We start from the raw sequence: 11408 nt of genomic DNA on the forward strand, positions 1-11408 counted from the left end.
CAAATCTGCTCCAAGTAAACTTTGGCAACTTCATCCTTCTAGGTGCTCAGGCCAGAAACTTTGGACTCATCTTTGACTCTTCATTTCTTCATACCCATATTCTATCCTTCAGAAAAAAATCCTGTTAGCTCTGCTTTCAAATTATATCCAAAACCTGTCCACTTCCCGCTCTCCACTGCTACCACCCTGGTCAGTGCCACCAGCATCCTGCCTGCCTAGTTTACCACAACAGCCTCACTGGGCTTCCTGCAGGCTCTACAGTCTTTTATTTTTTTTTCTGTTTTGTGACGGAGTCTCACTCTGCAGCTCAAGCTGGAGTGCAGTGGCGCAATGCTAGCTCACTGCAACCTCTGCCTCTGGGGCTCAAGCAATTCTCGTGCCTCAGCCTCCCGAGTAGCTGCGACTACAGGCACACAACATCATGCCCAGCTAATTTTTTTTTTGCATTTTTGTAGAGACGAGGTTTCACCATGTTCCCCAGGGTGGTCTTGAACTTCTGAGCTCAGGTGATCCACCCGCCTCAGCCTCCCAAAGCGTTGGGATTACAGGCGTGAGCCACCGCGCCCGACCTACAGTCTCTTCTTAACAAAGTAGCTCCAGTGATCATTTTGAAATGTACATTAGATGTTATTATTCTTTTGCTCAAAATCACTCCTCATTTCACTTAAGAGTGAAAGAATCCATGAAATAATGTGAAAGCCTTATATAATCCAAAGCCCTTTGTCCCACTCCTTACTATTTACCTTGCTTGGCTCCGGCCACTCTTGCCTCCTTGCTATTCTCCCAACAGGCAAGCCCTGCCCTGGAAGCTTTGTACTGGCTGTTCCCTCTGTATGGAAGGTTTCCCCTTCACCAAGTGTCTATGTCTCTTGCAAATCTTTACTCAGTGAGGCCTACCCTGATTACCCTATTTAAAGTTGCAATGTACCTCCCCTATACTCTCAATTTCCATTCCCCTATTTTTTCCATGGCGGTGTTAAATTGAACTAAATACAGCCTGAGAAAGCCTCTGTACTTCCACATTTGAGTCCTTGTGGATGAACCATAACCTAACTTAGTAGGTAGACAAGACTGAAAGCCTAATTTAGGAGCGTGCTTCTGTAACAATAGCTGAGTTTCAGCCAATCCCAGCAGCCATACTTCAACTATTCATACAATGCTTACTGTTCAAACTGTGTTCAGGTAAGGCAAATGCCAAGCTGTAACCCATCCAGCTGCTTCCGTACCTCACTTGCTTTCTGTACATCACTTTCCTTTCTTTGTCTGTAAATGTGCTCTGACCACGAGGCATCCCTGGAGTCTCTCTGAATCTGCTATGATTCTGGAGACTGCCCGATTTGAGAATCATTTTTCCCCTTGCTCAATTAAACCCTGTTAAGTTTAATTTGTCTGAAGTTTTAACAGTAGCTTCACCTTTCAACATATATTTATTATGTTTGCTCCCTAGCCCACCTCTCGCTGTGCAGGGTGAAGAGTTGCAGTGTCTGCAAACAAAAAAGGGGTTCGGACCCACTGAGTTATATAATTAGTAGGTCTGAAACAATATACATATTTTAAAAAACATAAAACTTAAAAATGGTTAAAATGGTAAATTTTGTTGTGTATTTTACCATAATTTAGAAAAAAAGGAAATAAAATCTCACAGCTCCTGTAAAGTAGCATTTCAAGAAATTTTTACTTCAGTTATGTGTGAGTAATTCTACGTCCACAGTTTCAAAGTCTGCAATGTATTTCTTACTATGTCAGGGTCAAAAATACCAGAAAAAATTATGGTAGAGAACCGTCTGCACACACTCACCAGCTGACATGCACAACATAGTTCACAGCAGCAATGTTAGAACAAAAACTGGAAATAATGCACATGTTAAGAGGCAGCAGGATGGATACATAATGAAGTATATTAAACAATGGAAAATTACGGTCCGGGCGCCGTGGCTCACGCCTGTAATCCCAGCACTTTCGGAGGCCGAGGCGGGCGGATCACGAGGTCAGGAGTTCAAGACCAGCATGAGCAACATGGTGAAACCCCATCTCCACTAAAAAATACAAAAATTAGCTGAGCGTGGTGGCGCGCGCCTGTAATCCCAGCTACTTAGGAGGCTGAGGCAGGAGAATCGCTTGAACCCGGGAGGCAGAGTTTGCACTGAGCCGAGATTGCGCCACTGCACTCCAGCCTGGGCGAAGAGCACTACAGCCGCCTGTAGGTGAATATGAAAAGCAATGCTGAAAGAAGCAAATTGCTGGAGAATACATACACAATTCCAAAAGCTTCAAAACTGAACGAAACAAGATAGTGATACATACATTATGTGGTAAAGCTATAAAGAAAACCAAGGCAAGCTGATATAAAAAATTCAGAAAATAATTATTAAAAACTTAAGTCATTAACGTTTAGGGAACTGAAATGTCTCTATTTTCCAAATTAATACTCCTGATAACAGCATCAGGTCTTTCCTGATCTTGCCCACTGTCGCAGCTCCCAGTGACACCCAGTTATTGTATTTATTTTTCAAGGACTGAACCATCTGACAATTTGCATGTGCTGCGTAATACATGTATCCTCAGTAGGGGATAGCTTTCAAGGCTAGCGCTTGGCGACGCTCTGACAGTAGAGCTCATTATCTATTGAATGAATATATGCTCTTTGGCACACGTTGGTTCAGCACTACTCATTTTAGTCCGAATTCTTCTCGTGGCTTCCGTTCAGTCGCCGCCCAAACCCCTGCCCCATCTCGCAGGCTCTAAAGTCCGTGGACTCGTTCCCGAGTCCCAGACGTAGTTTTCTCCTAGACTCTGCACTGGGCCAACAGAGTGGGAGAAAGGTGGAAGGTCTGGATGGGGACAAAAGCGCTTCCCAGGCGTCCAAGCATGTGAAGAGAATGAGGTCTCTTCATTCAACAAGAGACCGTTGAATGAAGGACCCTCAGCAACAAGGCCCGTCAGCCCTAACGCCATGAGGAACGCGCGGCGCTGACGGTAAAGTGGCTGGTTAACTAAACCGAATTGCTACCGCCCACCCCGGTGACGTCACGACCTCGTCGAACTCCTGATTGGAGGAGTTGCGTTTGGTCAATTCTCGCGATGACTCCTCCAGGTTACCCCTATCTCCCTCCCTTTGCCCTGACCCGGTAGTCGAACGTGGACCGCGCTGCGAGCCAGGGAGACGCCGTAGAAGGAGACCTGCTTCCGGGACTGGACCAGGCGCCTGCGACTCTTCTCAGACGCCGACGTGCACGAGGTTTGGCTCCCAGGTGTCCTGCTTGCCAGACCCGCGGTAGCTCGGCTCGGCCAGTTTTGCTAGGGCTGCCTGGCGAGCCACACCAATTCCCATCCTTTGGTAGCGCCAGGATTCGGCGGCTGTGAAACTGATTTCCGGTCGCTAAGGTCTCCATGGAGACGGCACTTTAACCACTTTCTCCCACTGTCATTCCTCGACTCCACGTGGTTCAGAAATCGCCCAGAGAATGTTTGTGGGAGTCAGCCAGGAAGGTGTAGAGTGAAGCAGCGTTCTAAAGGGAAGCAGTAAGTGGGACCTAGGAGGAGTGTAATTTACTGGGCACCTTCTGGCCTTGCGGTAGACACGGGATTTACCCCCTTGGGGACCCTGGTTCTTCAGGACACACTTTTAGGCATCGTTTGAGCAGGCATAATTACCGAGTCTGCTTTTGTGTAGCCCTCAGAATTGCAAGAGCAAATCCTGCAAACTTGCTTACCTTTCACCAGAGAATAGTCTCCCTAGTTAGGTTTCCCAGTCTCTTCTGGCTTTGTACGATGGTCACTTTCTTAGGAAGCGTGCCTCTATTCCTCTAGATCTGACTATCCCTTTACAAATTATTCTGTTGTCGACACTTTCCTAGCTGCGTCCATTTTTGGTTAAGTGGTTGCTCACCTGCCATTACTGTATGGATTTCTTACTTCCCAAACAGACCATACGTTCTTAAGATGTAGAATGTCACTTAGATGTAGAATAGATTTTAGATACCAGATAGTCCACCTTCCTGCCCTTAAAGACATATATCCCTTCTAGAACATCTCTGACAAATGTTTGTTAATTAATTTGTTTATTCGTCAAGTATTTGTTAAACACCTACTATGTGCCAGGCACTGGTTTGGAAATTGAGACTTGAAACATGAACAAAATAGATTAAAGTTGCTGCCTTCATTCAGTTTGCTACTAGATGAGACAGACAATATACAAATTTACAAGTTAGGGTAATTTCTGGTACTAGTAAGTGCTATGAAGAAAATTAATGGAAATGGTGTCTACGTTTGTTGTATTGGTGAGATTTTAGATAGAGTGGTCATGGAAGGCTTTTAGAAGGTAATGTTGCAGCAGAAACATGAATGGTGAGAAGGAGTCACTCTTGTAAAGATGTGGAATGAACATTAAGGGGCAGAGATACTGAGAAGTGTAAAGCCTCTTAGGTGGGAATAAGAGCATCAGGAAGTACAAAGCTCTTGAGATGGTGAAGAGGAGATTGGTTTGAGATGAAGAGTGGAGGAAGGCAGGGTCAGATTATTTAGGGCCTTGAAGGGCAAAATCTCAAGTTTTTATTTATTTATTTATTTATTTGAGATGGAGTTTCGCTCTTGTCGCCCAGGCTGGAGTGCAGTGGCACGATCTTGGCTCACTGCAACCTCTGCCTCCTGGGTTCAAGCGATTCTCCTGCCTCAGCCTCCGGAGTAGCTGGGGTTATAGGCGCCCGCCACCACACCCGGCTAATTTTTGTATTTTTAGTTAGTGCAGACGGGGTTTCACCATGTTGGCCAGGCTGGTCTTGAACTCCTGACTTCAAGAGATCCACCCGCCTCGGCCTCCCAAAGTGCTGGGATTACAGGCACGAGCCCCCACTCCCAGCCTCAAGTTTGAATTTTCTTCTAAGTGTATTTAGAAACCCTTGGAAAGTTTTAAGGAAGAGAGTAAGTAATTCAATTTGATGAGAGTTTTTTTTTTAAAGAGATTGCTTTGATGATTGTAAACAGAATGGGCTCTTTGGAGGTAAGTGTAGAAGTTAGGAGACCAGTTAGGGAGCTGTTTCAGGAGTCCAAGAGAAAATATTCAGTCATCTTCTCTTTGAATATTCCTGGTGTTGGAAAATTTCTTTGTTTAAAAGGTAGCCTAGTCCTTAGTGGGACCATAGAGCTTTTCCTTTGTATTGATCTGGAATCTGTTTCCCTGTAGCTTGTACTGACTTTTACTAATCTAATAGCAAGACAAGAAGTCTAAGGCTGGGCGCAGTGGCTCACGCCTGGAATCCCAGCACTTTGGGGGGCCGAGGTGGGTGGATCACGAGGTCAGGAGATCGAGACCATCCTGTCTAACACGGTGAAACCCCGTCTCTACTAAAAATAGAAAAAATTAGCCGGGCGTGGTGGCGGGCGCCTGTAGTCCCAGCTACTCGGGAGGCTGAGGCAGGAGAATGGCCTGAACCCAGGAGGCTGAGCTTGCAGTGAGCGCAGATGGCGCCACTGCACTCCAGCCTGGGCGACAGAGCAAGACTCCGTCTCAAAAAAAAAAAAAAAAAGTCTGTAGTAGACAAATAAATCTACTCCCTTTTTCTCCAAAACAGTCTAGCAGCTGTTTTAAGGCTCTTGTCCTGTTGACTTTTTCTCCAGGCCAAACACCTTTGGTTAACTGAGCTGTTCTCTGAAGGAGTTGCTCTCTAGGTCGTTCAGAAATCAGTTGCATCGTTTGTTATGGCTCTTTAGAGTATGGCCGCCGGCGCTGTACCTAATGCTCTACATGTCACCTGGCCTGTTTGGATAAAATCATGCACTCTGATATGGCTGACTTCTGTGGTTTTTGGCAGTCATCTTGGGCTGTTGAGCTGTTTCAAACCACGTTTTGCCTCTCCAGCCTCTCTTTCTGTGTTTTTTTCCCCTAAACTAAATGCAGCCCTTTACATTTATTTCTATTTCATCTTGGTAAATTTCATATTGCTCATTATTCCAGTTTATTGACCTGTTTTTATTCCTGATTCCATCATTCAACATGTCCTTCCAGATTTATTTTATACATGTACTACATTATAGCCTCTAATATTTGCATCGTAAATACTGCTAAAAATGCTAACTGCATCAAGAAAAGAGCCCTATGACATTTCCCTAGCAACTTCTTTCCAGATGGCATGGTACTATTAGTGTGTAGTTGTGTAGTCTTTGAGTTGGGTTGTTTAGCCTGTTATGAACCCGTTGATTTGTTAAGTATCGATAAAAGCAAACTCAAGAGAATAGCATTAAAAAAATATTTTTTTTCATTTTTGCAGAAATCAGGACATGGTAGTACGTCCTGTTAGTCTAATGAGTCACTGAGGTTAGTTTGAAGTATTTTATTTTTGGAAAAACTATCCCAGTTTTTTTTTTGTGTGTGTTCACTAAAAGGAAAGTTTGCTGTATTTTAAAATACAAAGACTGAGTCATAGTAGGTAAAATAACTTCAGTCAGTAATAAGCTTGAGCTTAAAACATTTTTCTTCTTCAAATCAGAAATTCTTAGACAGTGATTCTCATTCTGGAGCAGTTTTGCTCCCCCGGGGACACTTCGCAGTGTTTGGAGACATATTTTGGTTGTCAGAACTTGGGAGGGAGGAGGGTGCCACTGGCATCTAGTGGGTAGAGATGGGGATGCATGAAACATAATGCATAGGATGATACTGTTCAACAAAGAATGAACCCAGCCAAAAATCATAGTGCTGAGGTTGAGAAACCTTACATTAATGCCTTAAAGTCTTCTTTCTTGCAGTGACTACTATTAATTCTATTTAAAATGGGTGTAAAGAAGAAGAAAGAAATGCAAGTTGCTGCGCTGACTGTTTGCCATCAGGACCTTGAAACTTTGAAATGTAGGTGACTTCTGGTTTCCCTTATTATATTTTTTTCTAGTTTGCAAGCAGAGTGTTTTAATGACTGGGACCCCTAGCATATGGTATTCAAATTCTTTATATTTTTCCTTATGTTTTGGATGTAAAACAATTTTCTTAAAATTCTGTCTTCAGACTATGTTCCACCTATTGCTATGGTTTATAATTTAAAAATTTTGTAGAATGCACAACAAAGGCAAAGTTAACTTACTGTTAAATCATTGAAAAATTTTTTTTTTGTATATGTTTTATAGCTTTTGCTGATGTGGAAGGGAAAAATCTAGCTTCTTTGCTGTTACATTGTGTGCAACTCACGGATGGAGTGTCACAAATCCATTATATTAAACAGGTAAGTCTGAATTGATATTCATGGATGCATCTTTAAGAGTATCATGCTATTAAGGATTTAAAAAAAATCACCGACAGTTTTTGGTCCCTAATTATTGCATATCAGTTTATCATTAACAAATAAGTCTTTTTTTCTTTTCTGTTTATTATATAATATCCTTGTATTCAAAGCAGCAATAGAAGCCATATTCAGACTTCTATCATAATTGAACTGTAAATAGATAAGGTAGAAGATAATGTGCATACCTCTTTTGTGGAGATAAATTTTAAAATATATGAATCTTCAAAACTTTTTAGCAGACACATTTAAAAGTTAATTTAAAATATAAAGATTATACTTATTAGTATTTCAGTATTAGGATTTACCATTTGAGCACACATAGTTTTTTTTTTGGAAAGCAAGTAAATGTATTACTGGTTTTTTAATAGTGCTACAGCTGTTCTTTCCTGTAAGCCATTAACAGGTCTGTGATTCTCTGTGGAGGTGGGTCTGGAGGGTAAAGAGGGAGTTGGGGACATGAGTTTAAAAAGTTAATAAATAGTGAAATAGATGTTTAAATCAGTATCCTTGACAGTGGAGTATGGAAAACATTTCATGTAATTGACACTTTATTTTATTTATTTTTTTGAGATAGGGTCTCACTCTCTTACCCAGGCTGGAGCGCACTGGTGTGATCTTGGCTCAACCACAGCCTCAACCTCCTGGGCTCAAGCAATCCTCCTGCCTCAGCCCCCTAAGTAGCTGGGACTACAGGCATGTGCCACCATGCCTGGCTAATTTTTGTATTTTTTTGTAGAGACAGGGTTTCACCATGTTGCCCGAGCTTCTCTCGAACTCTCCTGGGCTCAAGCGATCTGCCCACCTCAGCCTCCCAAAGTGTTGGGATTACAGGGGTGAGCCACTGTGCCCAGCAATTGAGACTTCAAAGAGTATCTGTAACCATGTTACTTTGCTATATTTGATATTATAAAAATTACTTCAATGTTTTGTATTATAGATTGTGCCTCTGCTGGAGAAAGCAGGTAAAAATGGCATGTGTGATCCCACTATTCAAAGTTGTTTGGATATCTTAGCAGGCATTTATCTTTCTTTGAGTCTAAAGAATCCCTTGAAGAAAGTATTGGCAAGGTAAGAAAAAAAGGAAGGGAAGTTGGGTGTTATAAATGTTGAATTTGACGAAAAGTAACTGAAGTTCCTTCCTTGGTTTGATAAAACTGAACTGATACAGATCACAAAAAGTTCATTCATATGGTTTGTTCTCTGTTTTCATTGATTAGTTACAACTTTTTTTTTTTTTTTTTTTTTTTTTTTTTTTTTTTTTGAGATGGAGTCTAGCTCTGTCGCCCAGGCTGGAGTGCAGTGGTGCGATCTTGGCTCACTGTCAGCTCTGCCTCCCGGGTTCACGCCATTCTCCTGCCTCAGCCACCACACCCGGCTAATTTTTTGTATTTTTAGTAGAGATGTGGTTTCACCATGATAGCCAGGATGGTCTTGATCTCCTGACCTTGTGATCCGCCCTTCTCAGCCTCCCAAAGTGATGGGATTACAGGTGTGAGCCACTGCGCCCGGCCTAGTTACAACTTTTTAAAAATATAAAAAGCCTTCTTAGGTCACAGGCTTAATAAACAGTCTGTGGGCTGTAGTTTGCTTACTCCTGCCTTAATCCATTTACATTTATTGGTTATGTTTAAATGTCATCTTGCTGTTTTTTCCTCTTTTTGTCCTATCTGTTCTTGGTTTAAATATATATTTACACAGATAACGCAGGAGTATAGGCTTGGTATAAAAATTTCAAACTATATAGAAATATACAAAATAAAAAGTAAGGCTTCCATTTCATTGTTTAGGGCTTATCTTACTTTTCTTAGTAAAGATTGTCACTTACCATTTTGGTGTTTATCTTTCTAGACCTTTTCTTTGAGGTCAGCATATGTGTGTTACATTCTACTTTTTTAATATATATCTGTAAACGAGATTATACTCTACACAATGCTCTGTAGCTTTTTTCACTAAAGAATGTCTTAGAGATATTTCCATGTCATAAAATCCTAATTGTAGTAAAAGACATATAACATAAAACCTCAGTCTTAACCTTTTTTTTTTATAAATTCTTTTTTTTTTAATTTTAATTTTCATTTCGATAGGTTTTTGGGGAACAGGTGGTACTTGGTTACATGAATAAGTGGTGGTTTCTGAGATTTTGGTGCACACATCACCTGAGCAGTGTATACTGTACCCAACGATTTGTAGTCTTTTATTTCTCACCCCCTTCCCACCCTTTCCCCTGAGTCTCCAAAGTCCATTGTATCATTCTTATGGCTTTGCATCCTCATAGATTAGCTTCCACTTATGAGTGAGAACATACAATGTTTGAGTCTTAACCATTTTTAAGTGTACATAGTTCGCTATTGTTAAGTGTATTCATATTGCAGTGCAATGATCTCTAGAACCTTGTCATCTGCTAAGCTCTGAAACTGTATACATTAAGTAACAACTCTCCATTTCCTGCTCAGCCCTTGGCAGCCACTTTCCGTTCATAAATTTGATTACTTTAGATACCTCATATTAGTGTAATATTTGTATTTATATTTTTGTGACTGACTTATTTCACTTAACATAATGTCCTTAAGGTTCATCCCTGTTATAGCATATGACAGGATTTTCTTCTCTTATAAGGTTTAATATTCTGTTGTATGCATATACTGCATTTTGTTCATCCATGCATCTTTCAATGGACATTTGGGTTGCTTCCACTGCTTGGCTGTTGTGAATAATGCTGCCATGAACATGGGTGTGCAAATATCTATTTGAGATCCTGCTTTCAGTTCTTTGGATATATACCCAGAAGTGGGATTGCTGGACCATATGGTAATACTATTTGTAATTTTTTGAGCAACTGTCATACTGTTTTCCATATGCAACATTTTACATTCCCGCCAACAGTCCTTACTTTTTCAGCTATAAATATTCTGTAATATGAATATACCAAAATTTAAATGTACCATATATATGACATGTATGTATATCTATATATGGTACATATTACATGATTTATATTACATGGTATAAAGTAATTTAATCACTTCCCCATTGCAGTGATATTCTTATGTATATAATTATATATGTGTATTTCTCTGAGATAAATTCCAAGAAGTGGAATTTCTGGACCAAAAATTAGGCCTATTGAAATTCTTGGTAGATATTGTTAAATTGTACTCCCCCAGACTACCAATTGAATTAGAATGCTTGTTTCTTCTTCATATGTTTCCAACATTGGATACTATCAATCTTTAAATCTTTTAAAATCTAATGAGTGAAAATGCTATCATTATAATTTGTGTATCTGAGATTACTAGTGTAATTGCACATTTTTTAATGTGTGGAATTTGACTTTTTTTATTACATATTCTTTGTACATTTTCTTGTTAGAATGTTTTCTTGATTTATAAGACTTCTCTATAGATCATATGCCAAATACATTCCTTTGTTATTTGTCTTTAAACTTTCTCATGGTGTCTTGTCTTTACAAAAATTAAAATTTTATTTTGGTTATCAACTCAGCTAATTTTTGTGTATGTAGATTTCTGAGTTTCATACCTTGCTATATATGCTTTCTGTAATACAAGATTATTTAAAACATTATTTGCAGGCCTTATACTATTTTTTTTTTTTTTTGCTCAACTTTTACGTCCGTCTGGAATTAAGCTTTGAATGTAGTGTGAGGTAGGGATTCAATTTAGTTTTCTTTTTTATATGGGGAACCACTTACCCAAACTGTTGAATCGTCCATCTTTGCCCACATATTTGGAATGCCACCTTATTGTGTTATATGTTCACATATATACATGGGTTTGATTTCTGATTTAGGTCCAATTATTCATACACCAACACCACACTTTTATTTACTATAGTTTGATAAAGTGTTTTAATTATATGTCAGTGTTAAGTCATCCCTCTAGTGACTCTTCTTATTCTGAATATTCCCATTTTTGAATTATTTTCTTCCAGAAAAACTTTGAACTGTCCAGTTATATTTAAAACAAAGCCAATCAGTTTTGATGTATATAAATTGAGGCAAAATTGATATGTTTAATTTACTCATTTGATAAATTTTTATTGACTGCCTACTGTGTTTCAGCACTCTTCTAGGAACTGGGGGTAGAATGAATGAAACAGTCCAGAATGGAGGTTACATTCTAA

At 40.0% G+C, this 11408-nt stretch overlaps 1 protein-coding gene across 4 annotated transcripts in view; it reads left to right on the forward strand.

Annotated features, from left to right (window-relative positions):
• Positions 1-3095: 3095 nt before the first annotated feature.
• The window catches only part of THADA (THADA armadillo repeat containing), a 362591-nt gene continuing 354278 nt past the window's right edge, over positions 3096-11408 (forward strand). The window contains exons 1-4 of one of the 4 annotated variants that reach the window (XM_003809126.5): positions 3096-3238; positions 6742-6841; positions 7114-7208; positions 8206-8336. In XM_003809126.5, coding sequence (XP_003809174.3) covers positions 6766-6841; positions 7114-7208; positions 8206-8336 — 302 coding nt within the window. In that variant the 5' untranslated portion in view covers positions 3096-3238; positions 6742-6765. Of the gene's footprint in view, positions 3523-6741; positions 6842-7113; positions 7209-8205; positions 8337-9884; positions 10077-11408 lie in introns of those variants that run through there. The other 3 variants (XM_055108026.3, XM_003809127.7, XM_063594983.1) reach the window with 3 other exon arrangements.

Source organism: Pan paniscus, chromosome 12 (genome assembly GCF_029289425.2).
Source record: "Pan paniscus chromosome 12, NHGRI_mPanPan1-v2.0_pri, whole genome shotgun sequence".
Classification (NCBI taxonomy): Eukaryota; Metazoa; Chordata; class Mammalia; order Primates; family Hominidae; genus Pan; species Pan paniscus.